The sequence below is a fragment of the Selaginella moellendorffii genome, unplaced genomic scaffold (genome assembly GCF_000143415.4).
Source record: "Selaginella moellendorffii unplaced genomic scaffold, v1.0 SELMOscaffold_17, whole genome shotgun sequence".
Taxonomy (NCBI): domain Eukaryota; kingdom Viridiplantae; phylum Streptophyta; class Lycopodiopsida; order Selaginellales; family Selaginellaceae; genus Selaginella; species Selaginella moellendorffii.
In genome coordinates this window covers 1,450,131-1,469,814 of record NW_003314278.1, presented here as the reverse complement: position 1 = coordinate 1,469,814, position 19,684 = coordinate 1,450,131, and the positions used below count along the sequence as shown (strand labels likewise).

Here is a 19,684-nt window from a genome sequence, read left to right as displayed (position 1 = left end):
TGGGACTTGGGGACAACACTTCGAAACACTGTGGCCTTATGCGAGCCACCTGGGTACTCTCCCCGCCTTCCGCCTTTGGGTGCTTTAGCCATGGGCTTAGAGCGAGGTTTCGTTGAGCCACACCTGGTATCCAAGTAGGTAGTGCCACCCACACTTGGACTGGGAGCATCGGCCAGTTGATCTCCTGGGGGAACTAGAGCCGGCTCTTGAACACTTCACCAAGCTACCCCGCTTGTCGGTCTGTGTTCACTTTAGTCTTGGACTTCCTAGTGGGCAGCTCATCACCCAACACTGGGTACAGTCTTCCTGGGCCAAACTCGCCTTTCCTGGCCAAACTGGCTTCACTGCAGTCCTCCCCCTTACTATACTTTTGGAGCTCACCAAACCCCCCAGGGTCTGGGAGACGAACACTTTGGGCTTTCACCCTCTCAGACTTGAACTCGGACTCGGACTCGGACTCGGACTTGGACTCGGACTCGGATTCGGACTCGGACTCGGACTCGGACTCGAACTCGGACTCGGACTCGGACTCGGGCTCGATCTTGGCCTCCGCCTCAATCTCGGTCGCGGTCTCAGTCTCGGTCCCGGTCTTGGTCCCAGTCTCGGTCGCGGTCTCGGTCTCGACCTCGGACTCCATCTCGGGTCCTTCTCGGACTCCATCTTGGATTCCATCTCGGGTCCATCTCAGACTCCATCTCGGACTCCGTCTCAGTCCATCTCGGACTCCATCTCGGACTCCGTCTTAGTCCATCTTGGACTCCATCTCGGACTCCGTCTCGGTCCATCTCGGACTCCGTCTCGGACTCCACTTCGGACTCCATCTCGTACCCCACCTCAGACTCCATCTCGGACTCTGTCTCGGTCCATCTCGGACTCCATCTCGGACTCCACCTCGGACTCCACCTCGGACTCCATCTCGGACTCCATCTCGGACTCCATCTCGGACTCCACCTTGGACTTCATCTCGGACTCCGTCTTGGTCCATCTCGGACTCCATCTCGGACTCCAACTCGGGTCCATCTCAGACTCCATCTCGGACTCCAACTTGGGTCCATCTTGGACTCCATCTCGGACACTTCCACGTGTCATGTGTTGGTCCTTTTGGGTCCCTTTTTTGAGCCTCGCTTATTGCTCGCTTCATGCTTGTTCCTCGAGCACTTTGTTGGGAGTTCCACTCCCGCTCTTGACTTTTCAAGTCAGAGCTGTTAGTCCAAACGTGTTACGCTCGTTTGGCTTTCGCTTCAGCCACTACCACGTGGCACCCTTCCGGCTCCACTTTGGGGCCTAGGGATTTTGTGTCTCACAGTTCTTTGTTCTGTGTCCAGCTTGGGTATAAGCTCAAGCTCCACACTGCTCTAGTCGGTGGGGTACCCTCCTTTTCGCCTTAGGCCACTGGTATGCCAAAATTGTGCCAGACTCTGTCTGACACCATTTTGCATGCAAATGCTGGATATGGGGAGCTGGTGCTCGTGGGATTGTACCGGACCCTCATTTCGTAGTGCAATGGGCTTGGAGTTTAGCTCCAAATTCAAGTGCACTATAATTGGCATGTTCAAATGCACGTTTGAAGATATCCGGGAGAATACTTTAATCCTCACGAGTGGCTGCACTTAAACTATTGTACCACTACAACACCGTCCCTTAGGGTTATAGAGGGTTCCAAATGTATAATAAGGATAGTGGTTGAAATGCATGTTTGACCACTTAAGATATTAGTTTAGCTCTTGCTATGTCGTTCTTTATTCTGTGTTCGGCTTGGGAATAAGCTCAAGCTCCATGCTGCTCTAGTCGGTGGGGTACCCTCCTCCTCGTGTTAGGCCACCCAAACTCTGTCTGACACCATTTTGCATACAGGTGTTGGATATAGGGAGCTGGTGCTCGTGGGATTGTACCAGACCCTCGTTTTGTAGTGCAATAGGCTTGGAATTTAACTCCAAATTTAGGTGCGCTACTATTGGCATGTCCAAATGCATGTTTAAAGATATTCGGGAGAATACTTTAATCTTCACGAGTAGCTGCACTTAAACTATTGTACCACTACAGTATCGTCCCTCGGAGACATGTGGGAAACTCACACAAACGTCAAGTATCATCCCAAGAATGATATGTAGCAATCACTATGAAATGATTGAATCAGTGGTACACATCATCTTTAGGATTCCAATGAAAGAACTCCAGCTAATGTGAGGATTGGCACTAAGAACAAGAGGAGTTGTACCATGCGCCATAAATGTCACCATTAATTGAGTTTGATTCTTTAACTACAATCACATAACATTAAGCAATTACATCAATTACTATTTTCCTTTACTATGAAGTTGAATGAAAAGGGAAGAGCAAAAGAAATGAAAAAAGCTAAAAGGAAAGGGAAATTTAGACAATGTAAAAACTAAATCTAAACCAAAATCCCAGAAAGAAAGAAAAAAAAAAGGAAATGGAAAAAACTAAATCTAAATGATACAAAAGCTAAATTTAAATTAAAATCCCAAATTCAAGCACTTAGGGACAATCAAAAATGCCTCTCTACTCCATGAATGTATAGAATATAGAAAGGGAATATATAAAATATACATATTAATTAGCCCAAAAACCCTAGTTTATAGTGGTCCAAATTTAAACTAATTCGATAGTTACTAAAATCCCATTATGTTAATATTAATATATAGCATCATAATCATACATTTGGACTTCACATCATGATTTATTACTGGTATGTAATTGAAGGGTAAGAAAGTCTACACAATTTAAATTTATATGCTCTTTTCAAAGAGCCCTAAACCCTAGAAATGGCCTCCATTATAAATTTCATAAAAGTATTGTATTTGCTGTTTCCAACTTTAAAAGAATCATAAAATGGGAGCTTACCCTTTTTTCAAGAAGAAACTTGGATGTAGAAAAGAGCTTACCAGCACACATGAGATGGAGGGCCCAAAAGTGTGTGAGGAATCTGGAGAATTTGTGAGATTTTGCGAATCGGTATGTAACTAGGAGGGCGGTAAGATGGCAGGATCAAACACTTTCTTTGACGATTTCCCTCCAATGCTCCCTAAACCCTAGAAATGGGGGCAGGACCACATTTTCCCTCTGGCGGCCCCTCTGCGCACACGTCGACGTTGCTCACGTGGCTCTCGACGTCGATCGTCAAAAAGCTTTTCCAGCGGGCGCGTCGGCGACTTAAGCGCAATATTCGTCCTCAGGTAGGAGACCAGCATCTTGGCAAAAAGTAGGTGCTTTGTTCTAAGTTTCTCGATTTCTTAGCGCTAGATCTTAGAGAGGAGTGGAAGTCACGTCATCGTTTTGTAAGCTCTAGGTAGCCAGTGCCAGTCATTCTAGCTCCATCTTGTCCCTCTAGCTGGACCACCGTAAGTCTAAGTTCGATTGGATTGTGGGCTCAAGCTCTCCTCCAGCCAGTCGTTTCTCGTCTCTCCTTTTTTCCTTCTTTCGTTTCCATCCCTTGCTGCTTTAAGAGAAGTTAGCTTCGTAGATTTATCCGCGGAGATTTTAAGAAGTCGGTTGTGTACAGGAATGGATTGTCGCCTTCTCGGAGAAACACGACTTTACGGAGCTTGCTTACGTGGAGTACGTTCGAGCAACAACATGACGGCTTTCGACAATTGGGGAGTTTTCGCCACGGTAATGTGTGAACTGCCTTTCTAGTTTCCTTAACTCCCTTCTTGCTCTCTTCAGGAGTGTATCTTATCCTGTACTACAGTCTTTGATACCATCCTAGCATGGCAGTACCGCTTTCGTTCTCGCAGCTGTGAGGTACCTCGGCCAAGTTTCAATTTTTTATGGAGTCCACTTCCGGTAGCAAGCAGGACCATTACTTCTCGCAGCGGTCTTCCAGCATGCCCAAGCCTGTGCGGGATTCTCTGGCTCAACTTCCGAGGGATTCTCGTGGCTCACTCGAAGTTTTCAATCCACAAGGTTACTCTGCTTCTGTGGTTCCTCGGGGATATGTCCAGGACAGGATACAGGAGCTGAATTTGACTCCGAAAAAGAGCCTTCTGGAGAGCCAGAGCGTGAAAGGCACAACAAGTACAGCCGAGCCTCTTTCTTCTTCCGGGTGGACTCTCACAGAGAAACAAAATGATTTCCTTCAAGCATGGCTAGCAAGCTCTCAGGTGGATAAGCCTCCTAAAGGTGATATAGGTGAAGAAGAGGCACAGCATTGGAACGACGGTGCTGCTGAACTACACGGAAAGGATTCGAAAGTTGCCCCCGGGACGGAGCCTGAGATCTTGACGGATGCTGTAATTGCCGAGAGGGCGGCAGAATGGGGGCTGACGGTGAAAGCGGACATGAATTCAGGTAAAGTTCATGGTGTCAAGGCTCGGACGTCTGCCGAAGAGAAGCGCTCGCGAAGGAACTCGGATATGTCAGGAAGGACTTCGGAGGAACATGAAGGCAGGACGGATTCTACTTCAGTTCCTCGGGTCTCGAAAGAGCTCAGGGAAGCTCTGTCCACATTTCAGCAGACATTCGTGGTTTCTGATGCGACCAAAGCTGATTATCCGATATTATATGCCAGTGCGGGATTTTATAACATGACGGGATACACATCGAAAGAGGTGATTGGTCGTAACTGGTGAGTGCTTCTTCTCCCTTTTTTTTTTCTTGCGGCACCAGCTGATGGCACTGTTTCTCTCTCACAGTCGATTTCTCCAAGGCTCTGGAACGGATCCGATCGATGTTTCTAAAATTCGCGACGCCTTAAGAGAAGGACAGAGCTTTTGTGGCCGGCTGCTCAACTACAAAAAAGATGGAACTCCTTTCTGGAACCTGCTCACAATCGCTCCAATCAAAGATGAAAATGGCAAGATATTGAAGTACATTGGGTAAGCGTTTTTATACACAGTTTGCAGGTTAATCTGATTCGGAGTGTTTTTCTCTTTAGAATGCAAGTCGAAGTAAGCAAGTCCACCGAAGGCAAGAAGGAAAGTGCTTTACGTCCAAACGGACTCCCCGAGTCGCTTATTCGTTACGATGGTAGTGTATGCTGTTTGCATGCCATGAGCTGTGGATCTAAAACCTCTTATCGCAGCTCGCCAGAAGGACAAGGCAGTCCATTCTGTCACAGAGCTGGTTGAAGCTGTAAAGAGGCCTCATCCTCTCATTGAACCCGTCGCTGAGCGTGGTCCCGCGGCATCTATTTCTGGTTCAGAACGAAACAATTCAATTCCGAGAAGGCACAGTCTTCCAGATGTTTCAGAGGTAATAGGGAAAACTGGTAAATCGAAGAGACGATCATCAGGCTTTTTCAATCTCTTGAGGTACGTTCTCGGCTCTTAAATATTTGCTACATATCTTTCATGCCTTTGTTAAAGCAGATTCTCGAAAAGTGACCATCCTCACGAGCAGACAATGGACATTTCCGAGCCCGAGCTTATCACATCAACTATTGAAGAAGAAGAGACTCTAGAGAGTCTTGATATAGATCGTGCAGAAGAAATACGTAAAGGGTTTGATCTGGCAACAACTCTTGAACGTATCGAGAAGAATTTCGTCATTACTGATCCACGCTTGCCAGACAACCCAATCGTAAGCATGAGAGAAATGACATGCATGTTAAGGTTTTTCTGTTTAGATATTCGCGTCGGACTCTTTTCTAGAACTGACGGAGTACACTCGGGAAGAAATCCTTGGACGAAATTGCAGGTATTTACTTTCATCTTTACTGGCTTTTCATTTATCTCTGGTTGTCGCTGGAAGGTTTCTGCAAGGAGCTGGAACTGACGTAGAAACAGTGAAGAAAATTCGTGATGCTATCAGAGAACAGCGCGATATCACAGTTCAGCTGCTTAACTACACAAAGAGTGGTATGTTATAACGAGAAAAACGTGTTCTTCAATTGCTGAGTTATGCCAACAGGCAAACCATTCTGGAACCTCTTCCACTTGCAGGCAATGAAAGACAACAAGGCGAGTTTTAAAGTTTTTTTTTTTTTTTTAATATATGTCTCTGATGTACTGAAAACTTTCCAGGGAGAGTTGCAATACTTTATAGGTGTGCAACTTGATGGGAGTGAGTACATAGAACCCATTCGTCAGAGACTCTCGGAGAGAACGGAACAAGAAGGTGCCAAAGTGGTTAGTGTGTCGCCGACATATATAGTTTTTGCTGCACAATTCTAACACTAATTTACTTTCCAAGGTTCGTGCGACTGCTGCCAATGTTGATGAAGCTGTTCGAGAGCTTCCTGATGCAAACCAAGTCAGGTTCCTTCTAACACATGATTAATTTCTTGTTTGTCTCTCGATGCCAACGAGAATTTGTTTCTTATTTTCGTGTCCAGACACCCGACGACCTTTGGGCTAAACACTCTAAAGTCGTCTATCCAAAGCCCCATAAAGTCAACACCCCCGCTTGGGATGCCATTAAAAAGGTTCATTTAAGCTTATGTTTAGTCCCACGAACTCTCCAGTTTTCTTGCTTGTTTTTAAACGCAGATTCGAACTAGTGGCGAGAAACTGGGACTCCACCATTTTCGGCCCGTCAAATCTCTTGGGTTTGGTGACACGGGAAGGTGAGTTTTTACATAGTTGTTTCATATATATGGGATTAAAAAAACCTTTTTGTGATGGCAGTGTACATTTAGTAGAGTTGAAAGGTTCCAGCCAGTATTTTGCCATGAAGAGCATGGACAAGAGCGTGATGATAAACAGAAACAAGGTGATATCTCTGTGAACTTTGAAAACTCGCACTGATCTTTTGAACAGGTTCATCGTGCATGTGCCGAAAGAGAGATTCTTGGATTGATGGACCATCCGTTCCTCCCGACATTATATGCTTCTTTTCAGGTTTGCCAGTGCTTTCTGAGTTTTGAACACTCAGCATCTTGCTTTCTAAATTGACTTTTTCCCTGCAGACTGCGACTCATGTTTGCTTAGTGACAGACTTTTGTCCTGGAGGGGAACTCTTTCTTCAAATGGAGAAACAACCACTAAAATGTTTTGCAGAGGAAGTAGTAAGGTGGCAGCTGAACGTTTTCCTTTTGTTCATTTTTTCACTCCTTTTCACTTTTTTGGAGCAGATTTTATGCCGCAGAAGTCTTGGTTGCCCTGGAGTATCTTCATTGCCTGGGTGTGTTTATAATCCGTGCTGCCATGCTGCATACTTACTAAATTCGTTGATAGTGCAGGCGTTGTCTATCGAGATCTCAAACCGGAAAACGTTCTAGTCCAAGCGAACGGACATTTGTGTTTGACGGACTTTGATCTTTCTTTGCTATCTACAACAAAACCACAGGTCTGGTGGTGTTTTCTCTACAATCCTTTTCACCTCAGCGTTGTTTCCAGCTGATACGTCCAGTGCTTCCGTCGGGGAAAAGGAAGCCAAAGATACCGCCGCCGCCAGCGTTTGTAGCCGAGCCTTTAGCACGATCCAACTCTTTTGTGGGAACAGAGGAGTATATTGCCCCTGTAAGAACTGTAATTTTCCTGTCTTGACTGGTTAGTTTTTATATTTCGTTCCTGTCCCAGGAAATCATCAAAGGCTCAGGCCATGGAAGTGCCGTAGATTGGTGGGCTTTCGGTAAAGCAGCATTTTCTCTCGTTTGTTATAGCTTCTTTCTGACTTCCCTGTTTTCTAAGGCATACTAGTGTACGAGATGTTATTTGGACGAACACCATTCCGGGGAAAGAACAGGCAAAAAACTTTCGAGAACGTGTTACAAAAGGATCTCGTCTTTCCGAGCAGTAAACCCGTGCGTGTGTTTTCTTTTCCAAGTTTTTTCTCTAGAAAGCACAAAGTCTTCTCTATGCAGGTTAGTCTACAAGCGAAGCAACTCATACGATCGCTGCTCCAACGTGATCCCTCCAAGAGACTAGGAGGTTTAAACGGAGCATACGAAATCAAGCGACATCCTTTCTTCACCGGTATCAACTGGCCTCTCATACGCTGCATGGTTCGTTTCTTCCTTCTCCTTGAAAAATCGACGAAGAACTAACTGGGTTTGATTCTATAGCCGGCGCCAGAGCTCGACACTCCAATCCAATTCATTGACAAAAACGCAGAACCAGCGGCCACGAAAGATGAGAACTACGCTGACGTTTTCTAGGAGGCCAAGGTAATGTTGTCATATGGTTTTGGAATTTCCTTGTTTCTCTTCTAGCGAATTTCATGAGATCAAAACCAAGGTTGTATGAGAGATAGAGCTTTGGTAACAGTAGCAGACTACGTCCAAGCCTTGAAAGCCGCCTCTCGATCCAGGGATGCTACCAAGTGCAAGAAACTCCACAAATGGATCGTGGAGAGCGAGCACCGCAGCAATGGGCTCCTAGGCAATCACCTCATCGAGGCATACGTCCAATGCGGGAGAGTGGAAGCAGCGCAGTCAGTGTTTGATGGGATCGCCAATCCAGACAAGTTCTCCTGGGGCATCCTCTTCCACGCTTACGCTCGCAATGGGCATCACGCCGAGGCCAAGCACGTCTTCGATCGAATGCCCGCGCGGTGGATCGTGTCGTGGACCGCGATGCTGCAGTCACTCACCCACAGCCGGCACTTGGATGCTTCGATGCTTTTCTTCGAGAGAATGCCGTCAAGGAACGTTATATCTTTCACCACTGTGCTGGCAGCGCTCCAGAGATCCGGGGAACTCGGTCGAGCCAGCGCCCTCTTTGCCGAGATGCCGGAAAGAGATGTTTGGGTGTGGACTATCATGTTTCAAGCAAATGCCCAGCAGGGGCATTTGGATGAATCAAAGCAGATGTTTGATGCGATGCCGCTTTGGAGCATTGTTTCGTGGGGGGCGATGATCGCTGTGTTTGTGCAGCACAGGAAAATGGATGAAGCCAGCGAATTATTTCAAAGCATGCCGGAGAGAGACCTCGTCACTAGCAACAATGTGATCGCGGGATATGCCGCAACCGGGAATCTGGACTGCGCTATATTCCTATATGAAAAGATGCCGGCATGGGACGTTTGTACATACGCCTCCATCTTCGATGCATACGCCCAAAACGGTCATACGAACGCTGCCAGGAAGAGTTTTATTGACTTCCCGCAGAGAGATTCGGTACTATGGACCAGCCTGTTATCGGCATATGCCCGACAAGGGAATCTCCACGAGGTAGATCTAATCCTCTTAAAGATGCCGCAGAGATGCGTCATATCTTTGACGGCGGCATTGACCGCTCACGCACAGTCAACAAAAGTCAGCGCCGCAAAGGGCTTGTTTGACGGGATGCAAACGCGGGATATCCTGCCCTGGAATCTCTTGCTGATGGCCTATGCCCAGAATGGGCATCTTGACAAGTTGGAGAGCGTCTACGCAAAGATGCCCGAGCACAATGTCTTTAGCTCTACGTGCATGGTGGGAGCATATGCTCAGACAGGGAATCTAGAACAGGCAAGGACAAACTTTGTGAGAATGCCGGCAGAGAACACAGTCGCATGGACGACACTCCTCGTCGGCTGTGCGCACACCGCTGCATGGCAGGAGGCGCTGGAGATCTTCAAGGCCATGAACTGCGATGGTATACCGCCCGACGACGTCACATTCCTGGGAGTTCTCACGGCTTGCAGCTACGTCGGTCGGCCCGAGGAAGGAAGGAGCCGGTTCCTGTCGATGATCCAAGACCACGGAATACTGCCGGCTCTCAAGCACTACCACTGCATCCTGGATATCCTGGGCCGAGCCGGGAGACTGGAAGAGGCCGAGGAGCTCGTCCATACCATGCCTTTCGTGCCGGACGACGTTGCGTGGACGATTCTGCTTGGAACTTCGAGAGTTCACTCGGACCTCGATGTTGCCACCCGAGCAGCGGACAAACTTGGCACGGCAGCGAGCAGCGCACCGCATTTGCTGCTCCTCAAAGCGTACGCGCAGAGACAAGTGGAGGCGCTCTTATGATCTACAGAGAAGATGTTTAGACAAGTCTGGAAGAAAACTCCGAGCACAATCAAAACAATGTCTACAAAACTTGCCTTGTGTGTCGCTGCTCGAGACTTCCATCGGGAACTTTCAAGCTGTGACCGGTGGTGGCGGATCGCTTCCTTCTTGCCCAGGCTCGTCCTGTGTTTCTGGTTCTTTCTTCTTTGCTGCTACTGCCGCGGCCCTTCTTAACTTGTACTTCGCTAGAGCTCCCTTCTTCTTCTTCAAGTCTCGGGTAGTGGGCTCCTTGACGAGTTTCTTCCAAGGTACTCGTTCCGGTGGAGGCTTTTCGATCACTCTCCAGTTTCGCTTGTTCGAGCCACTCATCCTCATCACTCCAGTCTTTAAAACTCCTGTAAAAAGAAGACTTAGATTAAGGAAAGCCAGGGCTTGTGCATACCGTTCTCGTGAAACATCCCCCAAGCTTTCCCGTGGTTCAAGCTCTGGATGGAAGAAGAACACACAGAAATACTCGTCAGAGAAGCTACATTGGTCGATTCCTTCTAGAGCTTACCTTGTAGAGATTGATCCTAGTGAGAACAAAGTAGCGATCCCTCCTCCAAGTTTTCTTCTGGAACTTCATCCCCATTCCCCAGTCAGGCAGTCCTGCCAGGATATCAAACAAGTTCTTGCGAGGCCCCGCGGAGAGCTTGCTTCCATCGCCAGGCCGTGGCGATGGAGGATCCCGGCGCTTGAAATCCGGATTCTTCTTCCCCTTACCTCCATGCTTGACGGATTTCACCAGGCACCGCGTCGATCCAGGCAGCGGATCCCTCTGCAAGACAATGGAGGCGGCCTTCTTCCTCGCCAGGAACATCGCCATCGCCATGGCCTAAAAACCCTAAACCTCGCTCTTGGATTGGAGAAATTTTGTGTGTATGCTTGTGCATCGCCCATGCCATTCCCTGGGCAGATTTCCAGCCACGTATCGCGAAGAGATCGCCGACGCCGTGAGAGGATGCGTGGATCTGGCAGTCGCGAGGAGGATCCACGCCCGCATTTACATGTACACGCGATGCGGCAGCCTGGACGACGCCATCGCCGTCTTCCACGCCATGGAAAATCCCAATCTTTTCTCTTGGAACATCGTCATCAAGAGCTTCCTGCGCAGCGGGCATCTGGAAGAAGCGAGGAGCGCGTTCGATCGAATGCCGGCGCGTAACATCGTCTCCTTCAACGCCATGATCGCTGTGCATTCGCAGAGCGGGATCTTTGATCTGATGCCGGAGAGAGACGAAGTCACTGGAAATTCAATGATCACGGCCTATGCCGCGAGCGGCGAGACCAAGCGATTCAAAGATATCTTCCATGAAATGGAAACTAGAACTCTAATCTCATACAACACTCTCATAGCAGCATATACCGGAAAGCGGCATCTTGTCGAGGCAAAGATTGCGTTTGACAAGATGCCCGAGAGAACCATTATTACATGAACCGGAATGCTATCAACGCACTCATAAAACGGAGATTTTTAAATTGCTAAAGTTGTTTTCGAAGAAATGCCCGAGCAAAACATAGTGGCATGGAATGCAATGATCACAGCATTTGCCCAAATTTGGCATTTTTTGAAGTCGAGGATTGTCTTTGACAAGATGCCCGTCTGGGATCACTTTAGCTGCAATGCTCTAATCGCTGCATATACAGAGAAGGGTTTTACTCGTGAAGTGAAAAAGAAATTTCGAAAATGCCAGCAATGATTCGTCTCGTGGAATCCGCTCATCTCAGCAAATACCAAGCCTGGGAATCTGGACGAAGCCAAGCGATTGTTTGAATCGATGCCGGTGAGGAACATGGTGTCCTGGAATCTCATGCTTCTGGCGTATGCGCAGGGATCCAAGCTCAGAGAAGCGAAGGTTATGTTCGACGGAATGCCCGGGTGGGATCTCCCATCATGGTTCTCGATGATCATCGAACAGCTCCAAGCTCGAGGAGGCTCGATTCTTCTTGGACAATCTCCCACAGCAAAACGAGGTTGCGTGGACTTCCATGATCCACGGCTACGTTTCCAACAGCCAGGTCGAGGAAGCCCAGATCCTCTTCACCCGAATTCCAGTGCGCGATTCCATCTGCTGGACTGCGATGATCGGGCCTATGCTCAAAACGACGCACACGCCGCGCGGGCGATGTTCGATCGAATGCCCGAGCGCCACAACGTTGTCGCATGGACAGCGATGATCCAGGCCTACACTCTCACTGGGAATTTCTTCCACGCTTTGATCCTCTACCAGGACATGGTGTTGGAAGGAATGGCTCCCGACCAGATCACATTCACTGGAATCCTCATCTCATGCAGCTGGGGCTCCTCGCCAAATCGCGAGCCTACTTCGTGTCAATGCGTGGAGACTTGTGGCTCGCCCCGATCGTGGAGCATTACTACTGCATGATCGATGTTTTTGGGCGATCCGGGATGCTAGAGGAGGCCGAGGAGCTCATCCACACGATGCCGTTCCATCCCAAGGAGATCGCCTGGACGACGCTGCTCGGCGCCTCGTGTCGATTCAAGAACTCTGACCAGAAAGATGGGGAAGGTCCGAGCTTAATGGGATTGGATTCGAGAAGCCCAGCGGCTTACGTCCTCCTTTCGAGCGTCATCACTGGCCGAATCGATCAAGAGAAATAGGACCACCGTTAACTCACAGCTGGTTGACTTAGAAGTCTAAAGGTTTGCTCTTTGAAGGCTGCCTCTTCGATCTAAGGCTGTCACGAAATTTTCCATCATACTGGATCACCTGTTATTCCGTCAAACACAGACAAGCGGGACAATGAGCGGCATTTCAAGGGGATTGCGTTTTCGAGAGGGAGAAGCCTTCAGCCGCTTGACTACGAATATAAACTTGTAGATCAGGTTAGTGCTACCGTTAAGAGCTTTGGAGTCACAGAGGAGGATCTAATTGGTGTGCATAACTGGTACAATTCAAAAGCATCCAGGGTAACAATTTATACACAGGCTGTGTTGTCAGTGGTGATGGCATTTCGTCTGCTGCTGCTGCTCACATTGTATTCGCAAGGCTTTGCTACCACAATGCACGTCAAATTCATTGCCAGGGTCACATACATCCCAGTGATCAAATGCAAAGGGTGGCAGAGGGCATTGCTCATCCTCGTCTGGGACAAAATATTCACAGGCAGAAGTTTCCAAAGTTACTGATGATGCACACAGAGGAATGCTAGGGCTCTGTTTCTGGGGGAAGGAATGCTCACACCACCTCATGAGCTTGACTTGGCCTTTGCTGAGGTTGACCACTTGACAAAGCTGGCTTTATTTCTATCCATAATGCAAAAGTTTTGGAGTTTAACTCCAAATTCATGTGTGTTACGAGAAAGTAAACTTTTAGTCAATAAAGTTTGCATTGGCACTAGTCACTTAAAATGTGATAAAAGATAAAGCCATTATAATGAAAAGAAGATAAGTTACTTAGCTAAATGTTCTTGTTTTTTGAAACTGAGCATGAGGGCAAACATAAAACAAAGACATTGCTCCTGAAAATGGTCTATATATCTCCATAATATATGTAAAGGCCTCTCTATCATTAACTTTAGTCCTGACTTGTTAAGTTTTACTAAATTTCCAAAATCCACAGCTTTCTTACATTTGAATTGCATCAACTCTTTATATTTAACCCTTGCAATGTCAAACAAAGTTTGGCATAATTTTAGCAAATAATATAAGATTAGGCTTAGGCTAAAGCTAAATATAGCAAAAAAGAATAACAATGGTTCCAACCATTATCCCTATTATACCCTTCTATAGCATTAATGAGATATAGCTTTATATGAGCCCTTTGATGAAATCAAGAATCTAAGATAGATTTAACTTCATATTCAGATTCATTGTCTACAACTAGATGAATCTTCTCTTAGCATGCAACATTTATAGAGTATAGTAGTAATAATTTGGCAGAAAATACATTATGGACACTTGACATCTCCAAAGGAAAATCTTAAGATATATCACCACTTTGCTTTAACACCTAATAGGGGTTAACATAATAACTTTCAAAATAAAATCCTGTAATATTTCAGTTTCAAGAGGACAACCACACCTTCTCAACAATACTAATCTTTATCATGCCAATATCTAACCTTCCCATGAATAACTTTAGATCAACTTTGGAAAATCTTCATCACAAAAAGATCAATTTTCACTTTATCCTTAAAAGGGTTAAAAGACTAACAACTTTTTCATAATTCCAACCAACAATCAACCTTTTAGTTATCATAAACATTTGGTGATGACTTCCATTTGATGATATTATAATTCTTAGCATGCTTGAAATCTTTTTCCTTCTACTAAGTTTGTTTATAATAATTTTCAACACTTTTTAACACACCAATGATAATCATAGACACAAGATTAATTCAACCATTTGTGAAATATGAAATCTTTAATGAGATTGATGGAATCCTTAACTTCTTTAATATCACTTTGAACCTTAGTAATCTGGCATTTTTGTTGCACGACAACATCATTAAGAGTTTTGTCCTTCTTATTATGGCTATCATCACTAACACCATATTCCTCATCAAAATTTATATCCCACTCCTCCACCATCCCCAAAAAGAACATGTTTAGACCAACTTTATTTTTGCCTTAAATCCCATAAGCCATAAAATATTCTTAGAATAATCTTATAGTTTGCGTCAATACTTCTTACATCCTTAAGAGGTCTTTGCATTTATATTGATTTCTACTTTCCACTATACTTCTTTTAAATAATAAACTTAGTAAAAAGGTTTGTTTAAATAGCATAAAAGTATTGTAAGAATCTTCTATGAAACCAAAAAGAACGACTCAAAAAATGATCTAACCAAGTTTAAATATAAAGGGAAAAGGCCTATGAACAAAAGTATAATATTAGGATATTTAAAATTAAGCATCCTTGAATTTAAATAATACTACACTGAATGACTTCTTGGAAGTCCAAATCCAAGAGTTTATATATGTTTTTGAGAGAGATTGTGATTTGATAAAATAATTCACAAATACGAGGGACAAGTTTGGCAATTCCTCAAACTTTATCCCTTTGATAGAGCAGAATTAAGTAAGTAGTGAAACTAAGACTTATGAGTTAATTTTAACCAATAACAATCACTTCTTTGCATCTTTGGCAATCATCATTTAGGGCTTTGAGTGGTAAAAATTCTAAGAAGATAAATGACAAAAATTACATACCCAAGAAGAAAGAGAGTTTTTAGAGAAAGACAAAGGGAATAACATAATACATCTTTATAAATTTATATTACATTTTGGAGTTCTCTTTAAAGTATGTTGCCAGATTTATAAAGGATGTTACAAAACTTTTATGAATTTACTTTTTAACTATAAATCAATGGTATTGGCATCCCATGGTCATCTTCCACTTTTAAAGTACAATTCTATCATGGAAATGTTGAACAAGATATACACCCAGTCATAGAAATCTATTTCCACTTGGAAACAATCATCTTTTCTTTAAGTGCAATCTTCATGCTATAACAAAGATATATATATCAATTGAAAGAACTTTGTAATGTATTGTATACCTTCCACAAATTTCACACTTGCTGTCACACTTAGGACCTCAATCCAAAATTATACCAGTTGTTTCTGAGTAATGCTTGCTTGCACCCTCTATTCATGCTGCCATGACAATTCTATCACTTGATAGAGGACCAACCCACACTTACTTGATCACACAATTGTTTGTTAGTGTTAAACAAGACATAATTACTTTAGACTATCTTATCTGACTTAGTTTGCATCCTTGTATTCCTAGTGAATTTACATGTCAAAAGAAAGATACTGAGAAAGCATCTTCAAGAATTTACCTTGATTGACTACTGTTAATTTTGGTGTTCTTGTAAATTTAGAGGTGTTCTTTTGTGATTGTCCTCAACTCACAGCCGATGAGGAGAGGTGCCTTAAGCAAGCCATTTTAGTCTGAGTATTAGCAAGGATCCCAACTCTGCTGAGATAGTTAGATGTTTTATAATTTAATAATTCCTCTAGAATTTTCATTATCTTATAATAGAACAATTTCTTAGAACTCTCAGCTCTTCAATATATAACAGTCTTTTGGTTTGTATTTAATCTTTGGTTCTTTTGTGAGTGCACACGTAGTCCCACTGTAATGTGCTGGTCCTGGTTCAATTCTAACATTGTTGATGCATTTGAGAAAAGAGTTGACTGTCAATAGAAGCTTAAGTTTACACAAAGAAAAAAAGACATACAAAGTTGACAAGCAAGTTTCTTGACACTGAGGAAATCAAGCAATCAGATTGAAGCAAAACGCTGGCTAGAATTTAACATCTTGCCTCCCTCCTGCGAGAACGAGCACACGTTCCAGAAAGCCGGCACCTCGCCATTACGCTACCGCCTGCCCTAGATCAGCATTGCCTCGAGATCCCGCCCTGACCGAATGCCGTGGCTGAGCATTGCCGCATCGGCGTCAGCTTCCCTGCCGTGGCCGCTCTGCCAGCATTGACGCCATCATGGGCTCCTTAGCTCCATAGAATTAAAAATATTTACAGGATATCGTTTCATCTTCAGGAAATCGCCTGGACGACGCTGCCCGGCCTCGTGTCAATTCAAGAGCTCTGACCATCGAGCTCATTGGATTCTTACGTCCTCCTTTCGAGCGATCGTGAGAAATAGAAGTACGGGCATGTTTCCGGGCATTATTAAGAGAGATCCCCTGACCTTGTCTACGCGTCAACGATCTCTGTCCAAGAGATGATCTTCAGCATCCCGGACTTCAGAGGCATTTGCATTAATCTTGATGTTCGACGAGACAAAGTCCGGTTGCCTCAATTACTTACACATTTCTGAGAACCATTTGCCGCAACAGTTGACAATAAAAAATCACGGTATTTGAATTCTGCGACTGTGCATATTTCCTAGTGGTCGCCATCAGCAGACAAGATTTGAACATAGCTACGTCCTGGAAGCACGGATTAAGAAATCCTCATGGTATAAACGTTTTTGACACTGTACCATTCTTTGCGCCGATCGTACGCAGACACATCACCTTTGCATTTGTTGGAATACACCAAGTGGCCATTCCATTGCGCGGCGAAATGGTCCAAGGGATGACATTCCTGCCCGGAATTAGTCATCAAAAGAGAGAGTACCCCCCCAGTGGTCGCAATTCTCACACGCAGAGATGACGTACTGGCGCGTCTTGGACCATCTCTGGCCACTGAGATGTACGTAAGCGAAATGGGCCACGTTTGAGAATGACCAGCGCGCTGCTCACCTACTCCAGGAGGCATCGTGACCGTCGGATGCCCCCACACCTCTCAGTCAACTAACGCAGACGTGGCGTGTCGCCATTGGCAGCTGTGCGCGTCGTGCTATAAAGCCCTACCAGCTCGGACTGGCAAAGCTCGGCATTTCGCTCGCCAGCGCGGCAAATGCTTTCTAGACCTAAATCTGGAGCATATTCTCCAGCACCCAAGGAGCATCTTTAAGCTCGAAGACATGGCTGCCCGAGCCTCCTTGGGGATGTCGTCGATCGAGAGCGCGTTCATCAAGCGCTCGCTGGATCCAGAGAATGTGAGTTCCTCTCCTTCCAATTGCTCCTCGATCCTTGGCGAGGCGAAGAAGAACCTCATCGTCACAGCGGCAGCGTCGCCAAACGGTATGGCCTCGTCCAAGCCGATCACCAACTCCTCGGGCGCGCAATGGCAGAGCGCTTGCGCGGTGGTGTCCAGCCAGTGGGCGGCGCAGATCGAGAAGGAATCGAGCAGCAATGGCAGCACTGACAGTGGGCACAGCCGCAAATCGGCCACGCCCAGCAGCACCCCCTCCTCCTCCTCCTCATCACCATCCAGGACGCGCGGCGCGGATCCGCATTCCGCGAGACGTTCAAGGATCTGGTCACGCTCCCGCGGCCGCTGTCCATCCAGGATCTAGCCATGCCGCCGGCGCACGGCTCCCAGCTGCGCGTCGCGTACCAGGGCGTCCCGGGGGCGTACAGCGAGTCCGCGGCATCCAAGGCCTACCCGGGCTGCGACCCCGTCCCCTGCGAGCAATTCGAGGCGGCGTTCCAGGCCGTGGAGCTCTGGATCGCGGACCGCGCGGTACTGCCCATTGAGAACTCCTTGGGCGGTAGCATCCACCGGAACTACGACCTCCTGCTGCGTCACCGGCTGCACATCGTGGGGGAGGTGCAGCTGGCGGTACACCACTGCCTGCTGGCGGTACCGGGCGTACGGAAGGAGGAGCTCCACCGCGTGATCAGCCACCCCCAGGCGCTGGCTCAGTGCGAGAACACGCTTACCCGGCTGGGCGTGGCGCGGGAGTCCGTGGAGGATACCGCCGGTGCCGCGCAGCTCATCGCCCAGAACCCGCTGGCGATGCGCGACACCGGGGCGGTGGCCTCCTCCCGCGCCGCCGAGCTGTACGGGCTGGACGTGCTCGAGGAGGACATCCAGGACGAGGAGGGCAACATGACGCGGTTCCTCATGCTGGCGCGCGAGCCCATCATACCGCGGACGGACCGCCCGTTCAAGACGAGCGTCGTGTTTGGGCTCGAGGAGGAGTCCGCCGGCTCGCTGTTCAAGGCGCTGTCCGCGTTTGCGCTGCGCGGCATCAACCTCACCAAGATCGAGAGCCGGCCGCAGAGGAAGCGGCCGCTGCGCGTGGTGGACGATAGCAACCACGGCACCGCCAAGTACTTTGAGTATCTCTTCTACATCGATCTCGAGGCGTCCATGGCGGATCCGCGGGCACAGAACGCGCTGGGCCAACTCCAGGAGTTTGCGAGCTTCCTCCGGGTGCTCGGGAGCTATCCCATGGACATGACGCCGGTGTCCAAGACCGTGCCGTGCGACACAGACGAGGAGCTCGGGGAGGTGGCGGCGGCGGCGGTGGAGCGTCCGTCGCGGGCGGTGAACGGTGCGTGCAACGGCGCTGCCGCGTGATTCTTTCTTCTTTCCAGACTGTAAGATTGGAATTTCATGGAAAGCAAAAAGAGCGACAGAACACACCAAGAGCGTTGTTTCCAAGTGGTGATTTTCTTGTGGGATTCCACTGCCAGAATAAGATAGATATTTTTTTGCGCAGCCATGCATGAAGGCTTGGTGAGCTCGGTAGGTGCACGTGAGTGTAAAGAGGTCACCATAAGGTTAAGAAACCATGTTAAATATTAGATTCTCTTTGTACATTGCTTAGTTGACAGTGAATTTCTAATTTTTATGTATATGTGGACTTAGTAAAAAAATATCACATTAGTTTATGGAAAAAAAGAAAAGATAATAAATCAGGTAGTCTAATTAATAAATATATATTATATAATCTCAGAATACCTTTATAAAAATTAACAAAAATGTAAATACATTAAAACTAAACTTAGTATAATTTAGTAATAACTTAATATAACTTAGTAAACTTAAAATGATCATATATATTAAATTACATAAATATATTAAATTTTTGGAAAATGCAAAATATTTGTTGGAATATCGATATTTCTTTACTATTATCATTACATTTAATTAATCTAAGCCTAATGTACAATTCATATGTACTTTTTGCATTAATGTTTACTAATAAAGTTTTGGTATGCATAAATTTAGATGTAGAGTAAGATTATTTTCTATTCTTAAAGTAATTACTTTTTCAACAATACAAATAAATAAAATTTAATTAATCTCAATAATTAAATATTGCAATCTAGCTTGAAATTTATTTATAACATAGTCATGTGTATTATCATTAAACTCCCACAAATTGACCGTTCCATCAAAGGAGTGAGTTGCAACCTCAAAGGAATCCACCCTCAGGCACCATAATATATTTTTTAATATATATATAATTTAACATTA

The 19,684-nt window shown here is 46.1% G+C and overlaps 6 protein-coding genes across 7 annotated transcripts; 5 read left to right on the top strand and 1 right to left on the bottom strand.

Annotated features, from left to right (window-relative positions):
* Window positions 1-3,077: 3,077 nt before the first annotated feature.
* Window positions 3,078-8,165, top strand: LOC9639963 (phototropin-2). 2 transcript variants are annotated; one of them, XR_002992567.1, is made up of 24 exons: window positions 3,078-3,197; window positions 3,524-3,633; window positions 3,688-4,588; window positions 4,656-4,838; window positions 4,898-4,989; window positions 5,045-5,273; window positions 5,331-5,541; window positions 5,588-5,658; window positions 5,713-5,819; window positions 5,872-5,921; window positions 5,985-6,089; window positions 6,154-6,213; window positions 6,296-6,385; window positions 6,450-6,526; window positions 6,588-6,672; window positions 6,720-6,800; window positions 6,869-6,972; window positions 7,034-7,083; window positions 7,137-7,248; window positions 7,299-7,421; window positions 7,482-7,533; window positions 7,593-7,705; window positions 7,766-7,906; window positions 7,967-8,165. XR_002992567.1 is itself a non-coding variant. In XM_024676373.1 (24 exons), the coding sequence occupies exons 3-24, from the start codon at window positions 3,792-3,794 to the stop codon at window positions 8,057-8,059; spliced, it is 3,021 nt and encodes a 1,006-aa protein (XP_024532141.1). In that variant the 5' UTR covers window positions 3,148-3,197; window positions 3,524-3,633; window positions 3,688-3,791; the 3' UTR covers window positions 8,060-8,165. The 2 variants fall into 2 exon arrangements, 1 of the variants encoding a protein (XP_024532141.1); XM_024676373.1 differs by having other exon boundaries at window positions 3,148-3,197; window positions 7,142-7,248.
* LOC112346735 (pentatricopeptide repeat-containing protein At4g02750-like) lies at window positions 8,144-9,856 on the top strand. Its single transcript, XM_024676312.1, has one exon. It carries the CDS (start codon window positions 8,144-8,146, stop codon window positions 9,854-9,856), a length of 1,713 nt encoding a protein of 570 aa, XP_024532080.1.
* Window positions 9,282-10,736, bottom strand: LOC9640234. Its single transcript, XM_024676374.1, has 4 exons — window positions 10,392-10,736; window positions 10,278-10,320; window positions 9,931-10,230; window positions 9,282-9,857 (listed from the first exon to the last, which is right to left on the bottom strand). The coding sequence occupies exons 1-3, from the start codon at window positions 10,704-10,706 to the stop codon at window positions 9,968-9,970; spliced, it is 621 nt and encodes a 206-aa protein (XP_024532142.1). The 5' UTR covers window positions 10,707-10,736; the 3' UTR covers window positions 9,282-9,857; window positions 9,931-9,967.
* A 640-nt stretch (window positions 10,737-11,376) lies between these two features.
* On the top strand, window positions 11,377-12,261 carry LOC112346734 (pentatricopeptide repeat-containing protein At4g02750-like). Its single transcript, XM_024676311.1, has 2 exons — window positions 11,377-11,541; window positions 11,707-12,261. The coding sequence occupies exons 1-2, from the start codon at window positions 11,377-11,379 to the stop codon at window positions 12,259-12,261; spliced, it is 720 nt and encodes a 239-aa protein (XP_024532079.1).
* A 5,075-nt stretch (window positions 12,262-17,336) lies between these two features.
* LOC112346733 (putative protein TPRXL) lies at window positions 17,337-17,771 on the top strand. Its single transcript, XM_024676310.1, has one exon. The coding sequence runs from the start codon at window positions 17,337-17,339 to the stop codon at window positions 17,769-17,771; it is 435 nt and encodes a 144-aa protein (XP_024532078.1).
* Window positions 17,732-18,922, top strand: LOC9640233 (arogenate dehydratase/prephenate dehydratase 6, chloroplastic). The gene has a single exon (XM_002971662.2). It carries the CDS (start codon window positions 17,774-17,776, stop codon window positions 18,779-18,781), a length of 1,008 nt encoding a protein of 335 aa, XP_002971708.2. The 5' UTR covers window positions 17,732-17,773; the 3' UTR covers window positions 18,782-18,922.
* Window positions 18,923-19,684: the final 762 nt, after the last annotated feature.

Excerpts from the sequence above, each read along its gene's own strand:
- LOC9640233 (XM_002971662.2), top strand. The coding sequence starts at position 17,774 with ATGCCGCCGGCGCACGGCTCCCAGCTGCGCGTCGCGTACCAGGGCGTC.
- LOC112346733 (XM_024676310.1), top strand. The coding sequence starts at position 17,337 with ATGGCTGCCCGAGCCTCCTTGGGGATGTCGTCGATCGAGAGCGCGTTC.
- LOC112346735 (XM_024676312.1), top strand. The coding sequence starts at position 8,144 with ATGAGAGATAGAGCTTTGGTAACAGTAGCAGACTACGTCCAAGCCTTG.
- LOC9639963 (XM_024676373.1), top strand. The coding sequence starts at position 3,792 with ATGGAGTCCACTTCCGGTAGCAAGCAGGACCATTACTTCTCGCAGCGG. Across the intron at positions 5,542-5,587 it reads GCTTGCCAGACAACCCAATC|ATATTCGCGTCGGACTCTTT; the intron begins GTAAGCATGAGA and ends TTTTCTGTTTAG. Across the intron at positions 5,820-5,871 it reads GCTTAACTACACAAAGAGTG|GCAAACCATTCTGGAACCTC; the intron begins GTATGTTATAAC and ends TTATGCCAACAG.
- LOC9640234 (XM_024676374.1), bottom strand. The coding sequence starts at position 10,706 with ATGGCGATGGCGATGTTCCTGGCGAGGAAGAAGGCCGCCTCCATTGTC. Across the intron at positions 10,321-10,391 it reads CTAGGATCAATCTCTACAAG|AGCTTGAACCACGGGAAAGC; the intron begins GTAAGCTCTAGA and ends TCTTCCATCCAG. Across the intron at positions 10,231-10,277 it reads GGGGATGTTTCACGAGAACG|GAGTTTTAAAGACTGGAGTG; the intron begins GTATGCACAAGC and ends TTCTTTTTACAG.
- LOC112346734 (XM_024676311.1), top strand. The coding sequence starts at position 11,377 with ATGCCCGAGCAAAACATAGTGGCATGGAATGCAATGATCACAGCATTT. Across the intron at positions 11,542-11,706 it reads AGAAGGGTTTTACTCGTGAA|GGATCCAAGCTCAGAGAAGC; the intron begins GTGAAAAAGAAA and ends GCGTATGCGCAG.